The sequence below is a fragment of the Camellia sinensis genome, chromosome 5, assembly GCF_055761805.1.
Source record: "Camellia sinensis isolate YWXY chromosome 5, ASM5576180v1, whole genome shotgun sequence".
Lineage (NCBI taxonomy): Eukaryota > Viridiplantae > Streptophyta > Magnoliopsida > Ericales > Theaceae > Camellia > Camellia sinensis.
In genome coordinates, this window is record NC_138965.1 from 179,704,299 (window position 1) to 179,727,258 (window position 22,960).

A 22,960-nucleotide genomic window follows, 5' to 3' on the forward strand; every position below is an offset into this window, starting at 1 on the left:
TATGCAACATAGACATTGTGTTGAGGCGGTTGATCGTACATTGAGGGATATTCGTGATAGTGAAAAGCCATTTGGGGGTATTACTGTTGTTCTTGGTGGAGACTTTCGACAAATCTTACTAGTTATACCTAAAGGATTTCGTGAGCAAATTGTGAATGTATCATTAAGACACTCTGTTCTATGGAAGCATATACATATCTTAACTTTGGATTTGAATATGCGCTTGAATCATGAAGACCATGAAAATGCTATTTTTCCCAAATTCTTGATGAAGGTAACACTACTTTAACCTTTTTCTTCATTATATAGATTATTTTAAATTAATAAATTGTGTTTACACTCATATTTTTTTTTAATTGATTTCACTTTTTTTAGATTGGGACTAATCCTCAAGAAATCATCAACCTTCCATGAACAATACACAAATGTCAAGATTTGAATGAATTGCTTTCTACAGTTTACCCACAGTTGAATATGATAGAGACGTCGACCCCAACATTTTTAACTGAATGCACCATTCTGTCTGCGCGTAACGATGATGTCAGTGACATTAATACTACTGCGTTGAATATCTTTCTAGGGAGATTATATACTTATTTTGCAGCAGATAAAATGTCTGAAGATAATGAAATTGATCCTACCATTACAAATAGATATCCTAATGAATATTTAAATTCATTGGATCCTCCCGGGCTACCAACTTTTAAGTTAGAGTTGAAAGTGGGTTGTCCTATAATATTGTTAAGAAATATTGCACCGAAAGATGAACTATGTAATGGTACAAGATTGATGGTTACTAGGTGCGACACTCGCATAATTGAAGCTCAAATTTTAACTGGAGAAAAGTTTGGCAATTTGGCATTCATACCAAGGATATCTTTGACACCATCTTCTTCAGAAATGCCTTTCCAAATGACAAGACGTCAATTTCCAGTCCGATTAGCATATGCCTTGACCATTAATAAATCACAAGGACAATCTGTGAAATTTGTTGGAGTTGATTTGCGCATACCAGTGTTTAGCCATGTCCAATTATATGTGGCATTGTCTAGATGTACATCCTTTGATCGTATAAGTATTCTCCTCCCTAAAGATAGTTTGGATTTTACTACAAATATTGTTTATCCTTGTAACGCCCTCAAAATAATAACATTAAACCCATCCAATAAGACATTCGTTGACATATGAAATAACCACATTCTTTTATACATCAGAGTTTCATTACAAAAGTATTACATGTTAACAACAAAAGCAAATGCCCTATGGGCTTACAGCTTTCCAAGTTAACACTTAGTTACAACAAAAGAGTACTAACTCATACACGTTTAGCCCTTGGCTTGAAATTACATGTAATACATCAAAAGAAAACGACAAAAGTGTGTCCGCCTCTAGCCTCCCAAGCTAAGTCCTTGGAGGTGGCATGCTACCTGTACCTGAAAATGATATTCCCATATAGGGTGAGCCACAGCTCAGTAGAAATACACTAAACCAACCATGAACAATGACTAAAAGATTAGCAATTGATAGATGGCCAACACTGATACATTCACATAAATCACATATTTATGTCATACGACTTATGAGTCCAAGTTACTTTTCATTTTCCCTTCTTCAACCGATAAGCATATTAGCTCTATCATTATTTCAACAGATATGTATAAAAACTATATCCCACATTCACAGATAAGCATATAAGCTATATCCACATTCCCAACAGATATGTGTAACAACAATATCCCACATTCACAGATAAGCATATAAGCTATATCCACACTTCACAAAGATAAGCATATGAGCTCTATCTTCACTTCTCTAGACAAGCATATGAGCTGTATCTACGGAGTTCATCCCCTATCTTCTCCAACACTATCCAGTTTAGAGGTACATCCCCTATCTTCCCCTAAACCGCGGAGTACATCCCCCATCTCCTCCTCTACACATAACGTATACAAACACATTGGTTCTATATACAATCACTCAAATACATACAGTTAATGTATTCTATCAACCGTCAAATTCCATGACACATTCTATTGATTAGTTTCCGTTTACCTAATCATCATGCATTGTCTACAACAATCACGACTATCCTTCACCGATAGCCCAAAACAGTTATTTCTAAACAGAAAATAAATGCACAAATGGATATTCAATCAACATTTCAATTCGGTGTGTGATAAACAATTCAACTACACCCTTTAACCCCATACACTTCCAGTCTCAACAATTCCATTTCATTTCCTCCTTTCTCACAATTAATTATCCCTATTAATTAACAATGTAATTAGGTCATTTTCCATAATTAACATTACAACCCTTAAGGTTCCATTTTCATCAATGATTCAACATTTATTTCATTTCTCTACACCAAACATGCATCTAGGTTTATTATAAGTAAAACCCCAACTTTTGTAAAATAACACAAAAGCCCCAAACTTTCACCAAATTACCAAACCAACCCCAACATCTCAAAATACTAATATTTAAAGACAAAATCCATAGAGAGGAGTAGGATATCCCTACCTCAAATTCGGAGCCCCAAAGGAGGAGATGACAAAACCCAACGTGCTCCAAAATCCGAGATTTTCAGATTAAAAAGTAGCCCTCGACGATCAACAACTTTTTTGTAAAGGCCAAAGGTGAGCAAATCACTCCTACTAGATCAAAACCTAGAGAGAAGGTTGAGTTCTAGAGTGAGAGGCTCAACAATGGTGTTTTTGGAAAAGTAGGAGAGAGAAGAGAAAGTGAAAAAGTGATTTGAAAAGTCAAAACACGGAACTTAAATCCAGTCGACCCGCTCGAGCGTTCGACTATCCGCTCGAGCGTCACTCACAGACTCCTGCTCGAGCGCCAACAATCCCGCTCGAGCGGAGGATACACACTCCCAGAACTTTTACAGAACCAGGTCCCCGCTCGAGCTTCCAACTCCCCGCTCGAGCGGCACTCACACAACCCCGCTCGAGCGGTCAACTCCACGCTCGAGCGTCCAACACTGCACAGGAAAATACTGGATGGGTGCAATTCTCGCTCGAGCGCCAAAACCCCCGCTCGAGAGGACAGGTAAAAATCTGGGCAACTAGTTTTGGTTTCAAAACTCAACCATCCTGTAACAAACCTGCCCAACACATCCTATAACTCAAATTCAAAGTAAAAAGGATGCAAACAAGATAATAATCAACTACCAACATCCACGGACACATGTCCGGATCACTGTTCAACAAGGGTAAACCCGGGATCGCTATAACCTCCCTCCCTTAAAGAATTTCGTCCCCGAAATTAAGCACAAGTTTTCAAAAACAAGTTTTCCTCCATTTAAAACAATGTTATATTTTAACATTCAACAATTCGACCCATTACCGGTCATCCCATCCCTTTAACAAGAGGCATTTCACAATATGTAAACAACATATGTACTTTCAACATGCATCAACATTTTGCATTACCTTTCCAATTTCAACAATATATAGTGTTACATTCAACTTCCATATAAGGCAAGTTCCAAAACATACTTCCAACAAACCAAAACATTTTCAATGTTTCACAACTTAAGACATATATAAAAGCTCTTGAGTTCAACAATAGTTCAAAATTTAAATACAAATTACATATCAACAAACAAGTCCGGATATTTCTCACAGACTTCCAACTCACGTTCCCAAGTGGCCTCCTCCACTCTGTGATACTTCCACAAGACGTTCACCAAAGGAATGGTCTTGCCACGCAGGACCTAATCCCGCCTATCCAAGACCCGAACCGGTCTCTCCTCATACGAGGCATCCTCATCTACCTCTAAATCGGTCCAATCCAACACATGTGATGGATCTGGCTCATACTTCCGAAGCATACTCACATGAAACACGTCATGCACTCCGGACAACTGCGGCGGTAAGGCTAACCGATAAGCAACCTCGCCAATCCTCTCAAGGATCTCAAAAGGACCAATAAACCGAGGGGATAACTTCCCACTCTTCCCAAACCTCATCAAACCTCGCCTAGGTGATATTTTCAGAAAGACATGATCACCTACCTCAAACGCCAAAGGCCTCCTCCTACGGTCAGCATAAGATTTCTGACGACTCTGGGCTGTAACAAGCCTCCTACGGATAAGCTCAACTTTCTCCGTCGTCTCCCTAACCAACTCCGGACCCAACAAAGGTGCATCACCCACCTCGGTCCAACACACTGGAGACCTACACGGTCGGCCATACAAGGCCTCAAACGGTGCCATACCGATGCTAGACTGAAAACTGTTGTTGTAGGCAAATTCTACCAAGGGTAAGTGCCTCTCCCACGTCCCACTGAAGTCCAGGACACAACCCCGAAGCATATCCTCGAGGATCTGGATAGTACGCTCGGACTGCCCGTCAGTCTGAGGATGATAGGCCGTACTAAAGGTCAACTTAGTGCCCAAGGCACTCTGCAGACTCTGCCACAACCTAGCAGTAAAACGAGGATCTCTATCTGAGACGATCGTCACTGGGACCCCGTGCAATCTCACTATGTCCCGAATATACAAGTCGGCAAGATGATCCACTGAATCTCTCACGCGCATAGGAATAAAGTGCGCCGACTTAGTCAACCGGTCTACAACCACCCAAATAGCATCACTACCCCGCTGAGTCCTCGGAAGACCTACAACGAAGTCCATAGTGACATGCTCCCACTTCCACTCGGCAATAGGCAAGGGTTGCAACAAACCCGCTGGCCTCTGATGCTCGGCCTTCACTTGCTGACAAGTAAGGCACTTCGATACGAAAACAGCCACATCTCTCTTCATACCCTGCCACCAAAACTGGCGACCCAAATCCTGATACATCTTAGTACCTCCCGGATGCACCGCAAGGCGCGAATGATGAAACTCTCGGAGTACTTCCTCTCAGCAAGACTCCGGCACGAACAAACGGTCTCGGTATCTCACACTCAGGTCGGGATACACCGTCAAACCCTTCTCAACTTTTCCACTGGAGATCTTCTCTCGGATGGATTCTACCTCAAGGTCACCTCTCTGTGCCTCTAACACTCGTGTCACAAGTATAGGCTGTACAACAACCGAAAACAATACCGCAGCCTCAACAGATTCGCCCAGTAGCAAATCAAACTCGCCAAGTGCTTCCAACATCTCCCATTCCCGGATGGCTATACTAGCTACATCACTAATGGATTTTCTACTAAGGGCATCGGCCACAACATTGGCCTTTCCCGGATGATAATGCAACTCAAAATCATAATCCTCGATGAACTCCATCCACCTCCTCTGTCTCAAATTCAAGTCTCTCTGTGTAAACAGATACTTCAAACTCTTGTGGTCCGAGAATACCTCGAACTTCTCACCATAAAGGTAGTGCCTCCAGATTTTCAAGGCAAAGATCACAGCCGCTAACTCTAGGTCGTGCATGGGGTAATTCTTCTCGTGTATTTTCAACTGACGTGAGCCATAAGCTACCACTTTCCCCTCTTGCATCAACACACAACCCAAACCCTCTCGTGAAGCATCACAATAAACCGCATAACCCAACCCTCTCTCCGGAATAATCAACACCGGAGCAGTGGTCAATCTAACTTTCAGCTCTTGAAACGACCTTTCGCAAGTCTCATTCCACACAAACTTGACTCCCTTCCGAGTCAGCCTAGTCAACGGTGATGCTAACCTGGAGAAATCTTTCACAAACCGACGGTAATACCCAGCTAATCCCAGAAAACTGCGAATCTCAAACACACTCTTAGGCTATGCCCAATCTTGCACTGCCTCTACCTTGGATGTATCAACAGACACCCCTTCCCCGGATACCACGTGGCCTAAGAATTTGACTTCTCTCAGCCAGAACTCACACTTCCCAAACTTGGCATACAGCCTATGGGCTCTAAGCAACTGAAGCACCACTCTCAAGTGTTGCTCGTGCTCCTCCTCAGAAGGCGAATAGATAAGAATGTCGTCCACGAAGAAAACCACAAATCGATCTAAGAACTCCCGGAAAATCCGGTTCATCAAGTCCATAAAGACTGCCGGTGCATTGGTAAGCCCAAATGGCATCACCAGAAACTCATAATGGCCATACCGCGTACGGAATGCTGTCTTAGGAATATCCTCCTCCCTGACCCTCAACTGGTGGTAACCCGATCTCAAGTCTATCTTAGAGAAACAACGGGAACCCTTCAACTGGTCAAACAGGTCATCTATACGGGGCATAGGATACTTATTCTTAACCGTAGCCCGATTCAACTTCCGGTAGTCTATACACAATCTCAAGGCACCATCTTTCTTTTTAACAAAGAGGGCCGGTGCTCCCCACGGTGAAACACTAGGGCGAACAAAGCCCTTATCGAGCAATTCCTGGAGCTGAACTTTCAACTCAACCAACTCTGCTGGAGCAAAACGGTAAGGTGCCATAGAAATCGGCGCCGTGCCAGGCACTAAATCAATAGAGAACTCTATCTCTCGGTGAGGTGGCAAACTAACAAGATCTTTGGGAAAGACATCCGAATACTCACAAACCACCCTCGGCAATACAATCTGGGTCTCATCACACTCACCACTCTCAAAGCTAGCAAGTAGACCACTAAGCTCACTTCGTCCTCGCGAATCATACCCCGGTGGCAACACACTACCAACCCGGTCTCCCAAGAAATGGAACCACTCCCCGCTCAAGGTACATAACGTGACCCTCTGGCGGTAGCAATCGATAACAGCCCGGTATGACGATAGCCAGTCCATACCCAAAATAACATCAAAACCCTTCATGGGCATGACAACAAACGGAAAAGGAAGCCTATAGTCGGCGACCTCTATATCACAACCTCTAACACCCTGTTTCAGTATCAACTCACCACCCAAAGGCGATACCACACAAATAGGAGATGCTAACTGTGCTAACTCCAATTCCAAAACAGATGCAAATGCAGCAGATACAAAAGAATGAGATGCACCCGTGTCTATCAACACATTAGCAACCGAGTTGCAAAACAGAAAAGTACCTCTCACTACCGATGGAGCCGGTACTAAATCCTGCGCGGTAACAGCATACACGCGCCCCGTAGGCCCCTGGTCTACCTGCTCACCTCTCGGAGCAAAAGACTGCTGCACAGACTGGGATGACGAAGCTCCCGGATTGGCCGTCGAGGCCTGCACAGACTGAGCTGGCTGAAAACCCTGCGTCTGCCTAGAACCAGACGCTCCCGAAGTGGCACTCAACTGCGGGCAAAACCTCTTCAGGTGCCCAGGCTGTCCACACTGATAACAAGACAAGGGCTGCCCCATGCCCAAACTCTGACTCTGCGGTCTAGCTGAAGAAGAAGCAGCTCTCTGACCCCCACCCTTCTGCAGGCAAACAGAAACCTTGTGACCCAGCTGGCCACACTTGTAACAGGTAAAATCCCCCTGACTACCTCTCCCCGATCCTGCACTCGGCACTGGAAAGGTCGATCTAGCAACACCACTCTGCTACTGCTGAGGGTTAGAACCCCTCTGCCTCCTGCCATCACCCTGGCCATTTTGGCTCCTCTTGGAGCCTCTCTGCCCCTCATCCTCTTCCTGCATCATGAGCTCCATATGAGGTGCAGCATCTACCAGGTGCCTATACTCTCGGATATAAGACCCACCAAATCTCAACTTGAGGCCCCGCCTCAACTTCCGCTCAAACTCATAACAACGGCGTTCCTCAGACGCCACCAGTTCAGGTGCAAACCTGGATAGACTGGTAAAAGTAGCCTCAAACTCGGCCATTGACAAGCCCTGCTGATTAAGCCGGCTAAACAGATCCCTCAGCTTCTCCCGAGCTGCTGCAGACAAAAACCTTTCCTGAAAAGCATTCACAAACGCCTCCCAAGTACCACCAACACGAGCCTTCTCGTACTTCCACCATTGACCCGCATCTCCCTTCAGCTGGAAGGATGCCAAGGTCACCTTCAGTGCTCCGTCCTCGATGCCAAGCATCTCGAACGTCTTACTCATTTGCTCTAGCCACTCATCAGCCTTCAGTGGCTCCTTTGGATCCCCGATAAACTCATCCGGATTAGACCGGAAAAACTCCCTCTTCAAAAAAGAAGGCCCTGCCTCAGCTGCCTGATTCCCAGCTCTAAGAATACCCAAAGCTCCTGCTATCTCTCTGGCCAAGGCGCCCATGGCTTGCTGACCCACTGGCTCGGCCACATTGGCCTGGCCAACTCCCTCCTGCACTGCCGGAATCTCACCCGGTAACGGTACTTCCTGCCTTGCAGGTCTACCACGCCTAGCACCTCTTCCTCGTCCTGACATCCTAATAAAGGTAACACAGAACGTTAGCACATTCATAAATGTGCCGAAACTAAACACTCACGTCCCAATGCATGGACAACTGTAATTCACTCCACGTAAGCACATAAACACATAAGCACTTACGAATTTCATTTCCGGATAATGATAGTCCCGAGGCGTTACTAGAGTTCCGGTTAGAAACAGCATTGATCAAGTGCCTTTCCAACAAGACTCCCAGAAACCCAAGGATCCAATCAACATCCTAGAAATTAAATCCCATACCCACATAATCACATAAGCATGTTATCAATCAAACACATAGCATATGACACTACATCTAAGTCTCTATCAAGCGAGACAAACCCATTGTGATACTAATCACTTCCCACGTACCCAAAGTATTCGAACCCGGTAGGCTCTGATACCAAGTTGTAACGCCCTGAAAATAATAACATTAAACCCATCCAATAAGACATTCGTTGACATATGAAATAACCACATTCTTTTATACATCAGAGTTTCATTACAAAAGTATTACATGTTAACAACAAAAGCAAATGCCCTATGGGCTTACAGCTTTCCAAGTTAACACTTGGTTACAACAAAAGAATACTAACTCATACACGTTTAGCCCTTGGCTTGAAATTACATGTAATACATCAAAAGAAAACGACAAAAGTGTGTCCGCCTCTAGCCTCCCAAGCTAAGTCCTTGGAGGTGGCATGCTACCTGTACCTGAAAATGATATTCCCATATAGGGTGAGCCACAGCCCAGTAGAAATACACTAAACCAACCATGAACAATGACTAAAAGATTAGCAATTGATAGATGGCCAACACTGATACATTCACATAAATCACATATTTATGTCATACGACTTATGAGTCCAAGTTACTTTTCATTTTCCCTTCTTCAACAGATAAGCATATTAGCTCTATCATTATTTCAACAGATATGTATAAAAACTATATCCCACATTCACAGATAAGCATATAAGCTATATCCACATTCCCAACAGATATGTGTAACAACAATATCCCACATTCACAGATAAGCATATAAGCTATATCCACACTTCACAAAGATAAGCATATGAGCTCTATCTTCACTTCTCTAGACAAGCATATGAGCTGTATCTACGGAGTTCATCCCCTATCTTCTCCAACACTATCCGGTTTAGAGGTACATCCCCTATCTTCCCCTAAACCGCGGAGTACATCCCCCATCTCCTCCTCTACACATAACGTATACAAACACATTGGTTCTATATACAATCACTCAAATACATACAGTTAATGTATTCTATCAACCGTCAAATTCCATGACACATTCTATTGATTAGTTTCCGTTTGCCCAATCATCATGCATTGTCTACAACAATCACGACTATCCTTCACCGATAGCCCAAAGTAGTTATTTCTAAACAGAAAATAAATGCACAAATGGATATTCAATCAACATTTCAATTCGGTGTGTGATAAACAATTCAACTACACCCTTTAACCCCATACACTTCCAGTCTCAACAATTCCATTTCATTTCCTCCTTTCTCACAATTAATTATCCCTATTAATTAACAATGTAATTAGGTCATTTTCCATAATTAACATTACAACCCTTAAGGTTCCATTTTCATCAATGATTCAACATTTATTTCATTTCTCTACACCAAACATGCATCTAGGTTTATTATAAGTAAAACCCCAACTTTTGTAAAATAACACAAAAGCCCCAAACTTTCACCAAATTACCAAACCAACCCCAACATCTCAAAATACTAATATTTAAAGACAAAATCCATAGAGAGGAGTAGGATATCCCTACCTCAAATTCGGAGCCCCAAATGAGGAGATGACAAAACCCAACGTGCTCCAAAACCCGAGATTTTCAGATTAAAAAGTAGCCCTCGACGATCAACAACTTTTTTGTAAAGGCCAAAGGTGAGCAAATCACTCCTACTAGATCAAAACCTAGAGAGAAGGTTGAGTTCTAGAGTGAGAGGCTCAACAATGGTGTTTTTGGAAAAGTAAGAGAGAGAAGAGAAAGTGAAAAAGTGATTTGAAAAGTCAAAACACGGAACTTAAATCCAGTCGACCCGCTCGAGCGTCCGACTATCCGCTCGAGCGTCACTCACAGACTCCCGCTCGAGCGTCAACAATCCCACTCGAGCGGAGGATACACACTCCCAGAACTTTTACAGAACCAGGTCCCCGCTCGAGCTTCCAACTCCCCGCTCGAGCGGCACTCACACAACCCCGCTCGAGCGTCCAACACTGCACAGGAAAATACTGGATGGGTGCAATTCTCGCTCGAGCGCCAAAACCCCCGCTCGAGCGGACAGGTAAAAATCTGGGCAACTAGTTTTGGTTTCAAAACTCAACTATCCTGTAACAAACCTGCCCAACACATCCTATAACTCAAATTCAAAGTAAAAAGGATGCAAACAAGATAATAATCAACTACCAACATCCACGGACACATGTCCGGATCACTGTTCAACAAGGGTAAACCCGTGATCGCTATAATCTTGAAGTGTTGTTGTAGTGTTCAATGTTCATTAAATCATGTTTTATCAAAAGGTAACCATATAGATTTATTTCTATTGATTATATATATAGATTTTTTTTTTATAAAATTTCAATCTAATAATAATTGGAAATATGGATTTTTTTAGGATTGGATCGAAAAATTTATGGAGCTTAAAAGGAGAAATACAACTAGCTTGCTTCGATGGGGATGTAATAAGGTAATTTCAATCTCAAAGTATTTTGATATGTATATTTTCAACAAATATACCAATCTATATTTATTTTTTTTGTTTCCATAAATTACCAGATTGCTGTGCATGTTCCTCATTGGGGATACATACAAGTTGATACCAAGACTTTTTCGAAAGTAATGATGAGGAAGTTTGGGCAAACACGTGTTTGAAGACATGTTATTGACACATCTTCTGTAAAGCATACATATTCTGGAAAGTTTCGACCCACTTTTTTTTATAAAGTTTTAACTCACTCTTTTGGCGTATGACAATATATAATGTTTGTTTTTCTTATGTAGTTAGAATTTGATTGGCAGCAGTAACACTAACTAGTGTGCATTTTAATTTTAATTTCTTTTAAATTGCAGAGTACTGGCTGGTGTGCACTATTTGATATTTAATTTTTTTTTATATTTGATTTGTTTAGAATTGTAGAGTGCAGTCTATTAAATATATTTTTATAATTGCATTTTAATCTTGAATTTAAATAGTGTTGCAATTACAATTATATTATAATCCTAATATTATTTACACTGTGCCTTCAGGCACGGGCATACGCTAGAATATGGACTACATGCTAACTATGCCTTCAGGATCCTCCTAATAGCGAAGAGAGCATATTGGGAAGTAGAGGAGAATATGGACTACATGCTAACTATTAGATATTGATTAGGAATCATCCCAACCATTCCAATGAAATGTATCTCTTAATCCTACATAATGGGAATCATTCCAACCATTCAAATGAAATGTATATGTTGTAGTCGTGAACATATTGGGAAGAGTCGCATGGCACGGTGTAAATAAATTTAAATAGTATTGGGATTACAATTATATTCTAATCTTAATATTATTTACACCATATCTTCAGACACGGGTATACGCCAGTATATATAGAGAGAGAGAGAGAGAGAACTCAACTTTCCCATCTAAAAAAAAAGAACTGTAAGATTGCATTTTTAAATTTTTTTTTTAATTTTTAATGTAAAATAAAGTTTGGGTCCTTTTGTTTGTTTTGAGCCTTTTTATTCAAAGAGTAAATAATAAATCACATGGGCTTATTACATTATATTATAAAAATGGTCTTTCTCAAATTTTAAGGCCTGAAGCTTCGACTTGGCTAGCTTTATGGTAAGGTCGGGCTTGATAATTCTTTGTTCTGATGTTTATGGCGTCTGTAGTGAGAAGTTGAAAAAGGTAGCGCATTGCCTCTTGAGATGTAACACCATTTCACAGGTTTGGGAAATTGCCCCACGCAATCTGGGCATCATGCTTTATCGTTTTCAGAGTTTATACAATGGGTAGAGCTAATAGATTATGTGAATAAAGAAAATAGGCTTCCATTGTGTCTCATGGTTTTCTTACTGACTCTACCTATTAATATACACATTAATATATCAATTAATATTATGTCATTATTACTGACTCTACCTATTATACAAATTATAAATATTTAAAATCTCTAAAATTATCTTACATCATCTATAATATACTAATTAATACATATAAGATTCTTCTATTTATATCTCCAACATTACTCTTTATGGTTTTCTCTGCTACTTATAAAATGCCATTCCCTGCTACTTCTAAACAAGATCAACTCCCCCATCACCACCACTGTCTCTCATGGTTTTCTTCCTCTTTCTCTCTGATTTTCTCGAGAATATGGACACAACACCCCATCTTGATTCTAGGGTTTTATCCCTCATATTCCTCTCTCTCCTCTCCTCTCCTCTTTTGTCTTTGTTCATTGTCAGAGTGACGACGCTTCAGTAATGCAGGCTCTCAAGCAGAGCATCAACCCTCCGAGTTCACTCGGCTGGACCGACTCAGACCCCTGCAAATGGTAGAACGTGGGTTGCTCTAGCGACAATTGAGTCACCCGAATCCAAATTGGGCATCAGAAGCTGAAAGGCTCTTTTCCTCCGAGTCTCGCCAAACTCACTTTCTTGCAGAGACTCGAGTTCATGTCCAGCCAACTCCTTGGTCCGGTTCCGAGTTTGTCCAGGTTGAGTTCTCTCCAGTTCTTGTTCCTCAACAACAACAATTTCTCTTCCATTCCCTCCGACTTCTTTCTCGGAATGACATCTCTTCAAGGTGTTTATCTTGATTACAACCCCTATTCGCCGTGGCGAATCCCGAAAAGTCTCCAAAACGCCTCGGCTCTCCAGGTTTTCTCTACCAGTGCGGCCAATATAATCGGAAACATTCCCGAATTCTTTGGCGGGTTTGTGAATCTGGGTTCCTTGCATTTGGCATTCAACAATCTCGAGGGTGGATTACCGGGAAGCTTTTCGGGTTCGTCGATTCAGTCTCTGTGGTTGAATGGGCAACGGGGTATTAGTTCTAAGCTCAATGGCTCAATTGGGGTGATACAGAACATGACCCAATTGAACCAAGTGTGGTTACATTCCAATTCTTTTTCAGGTCCTTTATCGGAACTTTCAGGGCTAACTGGGTTGCAGAATTTCAGTGTTAGGGACAATCAGATCATGAGTTTAGTACCCGTGTCTCTTGTGAACCTTCCATCGCTTAAAGTTGTGAATTTGACAAACAATCTGTTACAAGGCCCGACCCCAAAATTTCATTCTTTGGTGGCAGTTGATATGACAATTGGGACTAATAGTTTCTGCTTATCTGATCCTGGTGTTGGTTGCGATTCCCGGGTTAATACATTGCTTACGATTGCACAATCTGTTAGTTATCCAACGGTGTTTGCGGATAGTTGGAAAGGGAATGATCCTTGTGTCCAATGGATGGGTCTCACTTGTTCTAATGGAGACATTACTGTTGTCAATTGTCAGAAAATGGGTCTTAGTGGTATGATTGCTCCCAATTTTTCATCAATTACTTCGTTGCAGAGACTAATACTTGCTAATAACAATCTTACGGGTACTATCCCTAATGAGCTCACAACTTTGCCTAACCTAAGAGAATTAGATGTTTCGAACAACCGACTTTATGGGAACATTCCATCTTTTTAGAGTAATGTACTTGTAAAAACTGACGGGAATCTTGATATTGGGAAGGATAGTGTTAGTCCATTGCCGGGTACGCCCTCAGTTAGTGGAACAAAGACTTCGGGAAGTAGTGGCAATAAGTCGACTGGTGTGGTTGTGGGTTTGGTAATTAGTTGTATTTGTGCAGTATTGGCTGTTGGGGTTAGTGTGTTCTGCATTTGTAGGGCTAAACAAAAGCATTCTTGTATGGTGTAGAGTCCAAATGCCATGGTGGTTTGTCCTCATCAGTCAGGTTCAGACCATGATGCTGTTAAGATTACCATTGCTGATTTGGGTTTGACTGGTGGGACAACGGGTGAAACATACAGTCATGACAGTCGTGGACCTAGTGATATTCATGTTATTGAAGCTAGAAATATGGTAATCTCCATTCAAGTTTTGAAGACTGTGACCAACAATTTTAGCGAAGGGAACATATTGGGAAGAGGAGGATTTGGAAAAGTTTACAAAGGAGAGTTGCATGATGGGACTAAGATTGCGGTTAAGAGGATGGAGTCTGGAGTGGTGAGTGACCAGGGTTTGGATGAGTTCAAGTCTGAGATTGCAGTGCTTACTAAGGTTCGACATAGGCATTTGGTTTCTCTCTTGGGTTACTGCTTGGATGGAAATGAGAGGCTACTGGTTTATGAATACATGCCTCAAGGGACTCTTAGTAGGCACCTGTTTCACTGGAACGAGGAAGGGTTGAAACCCCTTGATGTTTGATAAATAATCCTGACGTTGCTAATGTTCGATGTTTGATGAATAATGTTTACAACAAATTTGGGATTTAAAGATGAAACAAATTTGTCCCAAAATGTATATATTTCGTCACTCAAACTAATTACGATGAAAATTTTTTGTCACTCATTTTGTTGCCAAAGCGTCGTCGTTAAAGGGTCTTAGAGACGAAAAAACAAATTCGTCATTGAAATTGATAAATTTGTGACGAATTTTTGTCTCCAATACACTCTGTTGGAAACATACTTGTAAGTAATTAGCGACAAAATATTTTGTCATTAAAGAAAGAAATTAGAGACAAAAGTATTTTGTCATAAATATAAGAAATAGAGATGAAATAATTTTGTCACGTTTAATATAAACGAGGACGAAAAAATTTTGTCAAAAGAAACTACCAATAGAAACAAAAACAAATTCATTATTAAAAATGATAAATTTGTGATGAATTTTTTTGTCTCCAATACACTCTGTTGGAAACATACTTGTAAGTAATTAGCGACAAAATATTTTATCATTAAAGAATGAAATTAGAGACGAAAGTATTTTGTCATAAATATAAGAAATAGAGACGAAATAATTTTGTCACGTTTAATATAAACGAAGACGAAAATTTTTTGTCAAAGAAGCTACCAATAGAGACAAAAACAAATTCATTATAAAAATGATGAAATAATGTCAAAAAAAAATCGTCACACATTGAGGGTAATAGTGACAGAATATGACAATATTTTTCGTCATGACAAATTCATTTAGCGACGAAATAAAGAATTCATGACAAAATTAATCTTCCACCTAAGCCAAATAAGAGACGAAAAAACCTTCTTTGGGGATGAAAAATTTTGTCACTAATTCCATAATATTTTTTTCCACATTATATACCTATGTTATCAAAATCTGAATTTTAGTTCAACAAATATAACCCTGTTCATGTTGAAACCTGTTGAATATAACAATTCCATTCACAACTTAACCTAACCTGTTATCAACACATTTATGAATTAACAAAATGAAAATATCCATTCATCATTACAAATAATTTCATCCTAATACAATAAAATAGTGCAATATCCACAAAATATCTAAAAGTTATAACTTATACAATTCTACCAAACATCCAACAATAACTAGTGCAACTCCACAAAGTATGTGTATCCTTATCAAACAAAATGAACATTCAAGCAAATTACATCATTGTTGCACGTCAAAAACGCCACCCCAATCCAATCTGCAAAAAAATAAATTAAAAGCTTTAGTAATTAATTAATTATACAAAAGATTAAAAACATTAGTAACTCATCAATTTACAATTAGATCAATTATATAATTTATCCCTCTAACATACTTTTTTTCGAGATTATGAGAACAAAAAATTAATTTTAAGGCTAATTCACAAATGGTGCATCCCATTAATGTGCCGTAAGTTCATACAACTCATATTGGTCTCTCCTAAGGTGTTTCTGTTGGTTCCTGTACAAATAATTTAGCCTTTCGATGGCCTTTTTTGAAGCTTTAAATATAGAGAAAAAGATACAAATTGGATGTCCCATGCATGTTTCCATTACTTTCTAGTTCTTCAAACATATATTCTTTTATAAAATTTGTTATATTAAAGTTAACATACTTTACCAAGAAGAATGTCTACTTGTGGATGAGTCCCCTCCACTTCCAAAGTGTCCAGTGAATCCTTTGATCCTCAAAAAGTTGACAACATCAGCCATTATCTCCCCTTGATTCTTCCTACACTTTGGTACTCAAAACTAGTTTGTCTAGAATAAAATCCGGCTCTAACTCCCAAATCGGGAACCCGATTCGAGTCCCGACTTCTCCCACAAGTCTCTCATGCCTAGGCGGTCGTGTGTGCCAAGTTTCGTTCTAATCCGACACCGTTTGGTGATTTTGGGGCATCAACACCTCGAATTCTAAGTTTCTTAAAGAATTAATTCGCCTAGAGTGAAATCCGGTTCAACTCCCAAACCGGGAACCCGATTCGAGTCCCGTCTTCTCTCACAATTCTCTCGTGCCTAGGCGGTCGTGTGTGCCAGGTTTCGTGCTAATCTGACGCCGTTTGGTGATTTTAGGACGTCAATACCTCAAATTCTAAGTTTTTTAAGGAACTAGTTTGCCTAGCATGAAATCCGACTCTAACTCCCAAACCAGGAACCCGATTCGAGTCCCGATTTCTTCCACAAGTCTCTCGTGCCTAGGTGGTCGTGTGCCAAGTTTCGTGCTACTCCGACGTCATTTGGTGATTTTGGGGGCGTCAACAGCTCGAATTCTAAGTTTTTTAAGGAACTAGTTTGCCTAGCGTGAAATTTGGCTCTAACTCCCAAACCGGAAACCCGATTCGAGTCCCGTTTTCTCTCACAAGTCTCTTTTGCCTAGACGGTCGTGTGTGCCAAGTTTTGTGCAACTCCGACGCCGTTTGGTGATTTTTGGGAGTTAACACCTCGAATTCTAAGTTTCTAGGGATGATTGATCAACTCTCCTTCTTAATCCACACTTGTTAAGCCATATTTTCACCTATGTAGCAAGCTTTATTTGAGGAAGAAACATGTAGGGCCATTTCAGAACCTTATCCAACAACAAAGTATTCTTCGGTTTTCTATACAACTTCTAAAACAGCTTTTCCAAATATTAGAAGTGAAAACTGTTACCTGTTATTGCATGCATCATCAATTTAGCATAATGTGAATCAAAAGCCCTGAAGTGAACATATGCATTAACGGATAGATAAATAAATACATGCATAAATGCATTCTTGTGGAAGAAAATAGAAAGGAATCTAACATTTTCTGTTGCAGCTTGTTCAATCAATGCACAGCCCAGTACCCAATTTACAAAACTACTCGAACCACTCTTAAATTTTTGCTAAATTGAAAGATATACTTTGAAGACTGGAGCTTAACTTCATTGAACTAATTGCTTGTAAAAGATTATAATCATTTCAGGATTTTACCATAATAAAAAAAGGAAGACCAGACCAAATTATCTATTATATGACTGTCAGGTGCATTGACATTTATGAATTATGAACTCTGTTGACATACCCAGATATATGTGTGTGGAGAATATATTGACACAACAAACTTAGTGTATGTAGGCAGTAGGTGTAATGAAATTTTTTTAGCAAGGTAAAGTTATTTAAGCAAAAAAATTACATGATTAATAGTTTGAACACAAAGAAGTTTATGATACCTTTAACTTCTTGTACCTATAGACCACACCCAGAATATTTAGCAGCTGTCTTTTATATTCATGGATCCGCTTGAACTGTAAGTCAAAGAGGCTATTTGGGTCAATGCTTACACCTGTCACTTGAAATATGAACTGAGCTAATCGCCGCTTGTCAGCCATCTTGGCTGATTCCCACTCAGCTTGGAAGTCTGCATCATCAGCAAACAATTGGAGAAGAAGGTTCAGTAGTGACATTTATAACCATACAGAAAAATTCACCGACAGATGATTTTTAATATGATCTAAAAATCATCTCTAGTACATACTTTCTGAAGATCTACAAGTAGGTCAAGGTTGGTCACCCATTGATCATTTTTTAACCGTTTGGTGATGATGTGGCTGAGTTCAGGGCTACAAAATCAAAGCCATCTGCGAGGAGTTATACCATTGGTTTTATTCTGGAACTTCTTAGGCCATATAGAGACATAGTCTGCAAATAACTCAGACTTTAAAATGTCACTATGCAACTGGGCAACACCATTCACCTGCAGGTAGATGGCCAACGAGAGAAGTCACTTTTTCATTTCCAAATGAAATTGATCAACAGATTATAAGAGGTAGTAAAGGATTAGTGGATCAAGGGCTTAACAAATGAGCAGGACTACGGGCATACGACTAAATAAAGGCAAGGAAGCAATATAACAATAATAATAGGTCAAGGGGACAACATGATTCAATCAGCAGGATTTTTCAGCTTTTGATAGTATGGTCTATATCTAGTTGGAAATTAAAATTACTGTGGCTCCCAAATCAACATAAAAATTGTAGTTTAACAATAAGAAAAGAAAAAAAAAATCAATATTCAGTACGGAGATGTTCTCAAGAAAACTTATTAATTGTTTAATACAATTTTCTGCTTTCAGCTTTTCAACAACTATCACTCGGTAATTCTCATAAGAGTTTTAGATTATGGTTGTACACAACATTATCTGTTTGTTGATCCACAAAGAAGGGAGCTCATACCGCATGTGAAGACACCACGCATAAATTTGCCATCCGCACAACTGGTTTTTGGGGATTGTTATCCATAATGCGCATGCTGGAAAGCTTACTTTCAAGTTCTGGTTTTGTTGAACGTATCATTGCGCTATAAACTGCAAGAATTTCATCTTCTTTTTTCAAAAATTGTAAAACCATATACACATAATAAAGAGAGAAAATAAGACAGGATGGACAAACCCTCTTGTCGATTTCTTCAATGATTTCCATATGGTAAGGAAGAAGTTTCCACATAACAGCTTGCGAACATTTCTCCAGTGCCTCAGGAAGGACAGTATGATTTGTATAAGCAATTGTCCTGGTTTAAAATTTCCCTTTTTGTTATTCATTAGCACCAATCATAATTTTGGACTATGAACACATTAAAAGTGGCAACAGAAAAAATAGGTGCTGAGAAAGAGTAAATGAAGCAAAACAATTAAGAGAAAACGATAATTGCACCTTGTTGTCACATCCCAAGCTTCATCCCATCCAAGTCCATCATCATCCATTAGTAATCGCATTAGCTCTGGAATTGCAAGAGTAGGATGGGTATCATTCAGCTATACCACAACCTTATTGGGAAATTCATACCACTGCCACAAGCTCTTTCCATCTTTTCTCTCCTTAAATCTGACAATCATGTCTTGAGATTGATCCCGTGATTAGAAAACAACATGGAAAAGTAGCAACTGAGATTGATATCAGCAAAATTAAAAAAGAAAAAGGAATCACGAACTTAGTACTAAAGAAGGATGGGGGACCTAAACAAATACAGAATTGAAAAGGCAGCCAACCTGAAGTGATGCACTGCACAGGAAAAATTGTTGCTTCAATCGCAAAAGCTTTCTATTTTCTGTGGCATCCCCAGGATAAAGAACAGCACAAATTTGCAAAGGCACATTTCCAGATCACTATACCACACAAAAACAATTGAAACACAGATGAGAACAGAAGCAACTTTCCAACAGTTACAGTTACATGTAGTCTGAGAATTTATTATGAGAAAGAAAAACGTAGCAGTTTTAATTCAGGACATATTGATTTTTCTTCAATGATTTTGTATTTCACAATTACAGCTCAGAATGAAGACCAAAACCAAACTTTCCCTGGACAATTATTCACAGCCCTAGAGTAGAAAGATAGCAGAGGTTTTGAAAGAAGTGAATGACATTTTGGACAACAAGAATGTAAGGGACCATGGTAGTATGTCATGAATTGTGTTCTTTGGCCAAAAAGGGAGGCTCACTCTCCTTTATATAGTAAGGAAAAACCAACCTGCTGAGCTCTAAAATGGAGCTGTGCAGCCGATTCATACTGTCCATCATTAAATTGAAAGAGGTTGAAGTCTTCAGCACCAGCTTTGGCTTCCCACAAATGAAGATTAATAGTGTTCTTGGTTTTGTATCCTGGAATAGGAACATCATATGCTAGAGCTTGTACAACCTCCCCACCAACCCATTTCCGCCTGTAATGCATTCAGAAAGAACCATCACATGGAGAATGTGCAGAAAATCCAAGCAACCACGCAACTACAAATTTAAATTCAAAATCAAACTAAGACTTATAATCGCTTTCTTGAACCTAAACATATGAGCAACAATCCAGTTATACGCAAAGAATCCTATAAGTCACACTTACGATCCAGAGGGATGTACTTCAACTTGACCAAAAAATCTGACAGGGAACACAATGTCATGTCTGACAACTTCCCAATGGCTAAACTTCTGCACAATTCCCACCAAATTTAGGCTTAGTACCCTCCCATAATATAATCAATATTTAAAAGGACTATCATGTAAAATCAAACCTCAAGTCAGTCTTCGACAATTTCTTCTTGGCCCTCTTTGCCAAACCGCTGCTTGAACAGCCCATATATGTACCTCAAACCATACCCCCATGCAGGCAAATTCAATGTTGCCATAGAATCTAGAAAGCAAGAAGCAAGCCTTCCCAGACCCCCATTTCCGAGAGCTGCATCTTTCTCCTGCAAAAAAAAATATTTCTGAAATAATCAATAACTTGATACAGTTACAAACTAAAGTTAAAGAATGAATATAGCCCAAAAAACACACTAAATATTTTTGTTTTGCAAATGGTGAAAGGCTGATATGTCTACCTAAGGTCCATAAGAATGTAGAACCTTACCAAGTTACTAACAAAATTGAACCAATAAAATTGTGTCAAATATTATAGATGCATCTTTTACAACAAAGCACAAATAATAATAGATTTTCTGAGCTTCTTTGAGCCAAAATCAGAAGCCAATATGAAATCAAATGAGATGGGTAGTTATAAATGGTAAATCCAAATGCAAAGACCTCCATGGTAAAATGCTTAGTACCTAAGTATTGATGCTTATTTAACAAAACTAGAAGCTAAGTGCTATGATATCTAATCAGCACATCTTTATTACCATGCAATTTGTTATTGAAGCATAGTTCCATGGAAAAAAAGTAACACAGTCCTAAACATAGAATTAAAAGGTAAACAGGAAAGGAATGAAGAATGGAAAGAAGAAAAGTACTGAAATAAGTCTAAAATAGACTAAAATACTAAGAAAACATTAACTACAAGAAGTGTGAGCTTATAATAATCATTGAACAAAATGAAACTATCATTAGCAATCATTTCAAACTTCAAAGGGCAAAGACAAACTCAACTGCTATGCCAAAAAACCTAGAGAAAACTGAACACAAAACAATGCCAAAAAGCAAGATTTTCTTCTGTATTGAACATGAGAAATGTTGGAAGAACTATAATTAACAAAACCCAATTGTGCTGTTATTGACAAAACATTAAAGCTAATTACGACATGCATTTAATTCAAAGGAATCTATCTAATCTCTTGACTACAAAAGATGAATCATGAATTTAATTCCTTTGAAAAAGGCTACATAAATCCTATTTTTTCATTCCACTCAATCAAGGGTGTAAAATTAATCTAAGTTATGCACTCAAGAAGTGGCTAATTGCTCTGTTACTAGTCAAATTTTGTCCTCGTCTTTTGTTCGCATAAAATTTCTAATTTAGAGCTCAAAAGGAAAAAAAAATAAAAAGAGACACCTCCTATTTGGCTTTATAAAACTTTTGAATTTTTTTTTTTATTTAACTATCTTGTACTTGGTGGTGTCACTAATTTTAGTAGATTACAAGAAATTTGCTACAAATCCCAAAAATGAGATTTGAGAAATAGTCAAGTTCTGACAATCTTTATACATCTTAAAACATTATTTTGACCATTTTCCTATTTATTTAGGATTAGCCAATGCTTTGAGGGCAGATAAGGATGACAATTTGTTATGGAAAGCCAAGAGCTCTGGTTAGTTTATACTTCAGTCCAAATTCCAATGATATAAGAGGAGTTGATAAGATGATTTGGCAGAATGTAACCCCACCCGAAGTCAGATGTTTTGCTTGGTTAGCTTGGAGACAAAGATTGAAGACTGCTACATACTTGCAAAGAGTTTGTGTTATCAATGGCAATGCCAATATGGATTGTGTGTTCTGTAATGCTGAACCAGACTGTGAACCATGTGCTACTATGGTGCCCACATATCTGGAGAATTTGGTCTGATGTGCTACTATGGTGGGGGATCCATTGGGTGATGCCAAAATCTGTGGAAGGAGTATTGCTTTGGTGGTCTGGGTTCACATTCAACAAATTTGAATAGAAAATTTTGGAAAGCCTTACCTCTGGTAGTATTATGGTCCATCTGGAAGCTGAGGAATGTTGTTTTCCTGGGTAAGCAACTAGATTTGCTGGCACTATGCGACTGCATTAAAACTAAAGTGGCTATGTGGGTGGGTTAGAGCTTCATCTCTAGGTGTGCGTTTCTATGTGGGTTAGATGACTGGACACTTGGACCCATTCCTATCCCCAGGTCCATGTAATATAGCTTTAAAGGATACATTGAAATACTACTCAAGTACATTAAGGCACAAAAACAAATTGAAGATGCTTGCATACTAACAGAACATTACATGTCATTGATTTTAGAGTTACAAACCTAAGC

General features: G+C 39.4%; 1 protein-coding gene and 2 pseudogenes across 2 annotated transcripts; 1 reads left to right on the forward strand and 2 right to left on the reverse strand.

The window, feature by feature from the left end:
* The first annotated feature begins 1 nt into the window (after position 1).
* LOC114302684 (receptor protein kinase TMK1-like) lies at positions 2-14,717 on the forward strand (annotated as a pseudogene).
* Positions 14,718-15,730: 1,013 nt separating this feature from the next.
* On the reverse strand, positions 15,731-22,660 carry LOC114305184 (alpha-glucan phosphorylase, H isozyme-like; annotated as a pseudogene). The gene is made up of 12 exons (XR_014331206.1): positions 22,639-22,660; positions 22,402-22,589; positions 20,755-20,931; positions 20,586-20,671; positions 20,223-20,412; positions 19,742-19,858; positions 19,407-19,590; positions 19,146-19,263; positions 18,930-19,060; positions 18,233-18,451; positions 17,928-18,115; positions 15,731-15,957 (listed from the first exon to the last, which is right to left on the reverse strand). The product of XR_014331206.1 is annotated as an alpha-glucan phosphorylase, H isozyme-like (transcript).
* On the reverse strand, positions 17,919-19,456 carry LOC145788811 (alpha-glucan phosphorylase, H isozyme-like). The gene is made up of 4 exons (XM_082872370.1): positions 19,407-19,456; positions 18,930-19,263; positions 18,352-18,451; positions 17,919-18,115 (listed from the first exon to the last, which is right to left on the reverse strand). Exons 1-4 carry the CDS (start codon positions 19,454-19,456, stop codon positions 17,919-17,921), a joined length of 681 nt encoding a protein of 226 aa, XP_082728496.1.
* Positions 22,661-22,960: the final 300 nt, after the last annotated feature.

Bases quoted from the DNA above. Each gene is read 5' to 3' on its own strand.
- LOC145788811 (XM_082872370.1), bottom strand. From the start codon at position 19,456: ATGGATGATGATGGACTTGGATGGGATGAAGCTTGGGATGTGACAACA. The intron at 19,264-19,406 runs GTGCAATTATCG...ATTTTAAACCAG, and splicing joins GCTTGGGATGTGACAACAAG to GACAATTGCTTATACAAATC. The intron at 18,452-18,929 runs GTATGAGCTCCC...ATCTACCTGCAG, and splicing joins GCGTGGTGTCTTCACATGCG to GTGAATGGTGTTGCCCAGTT.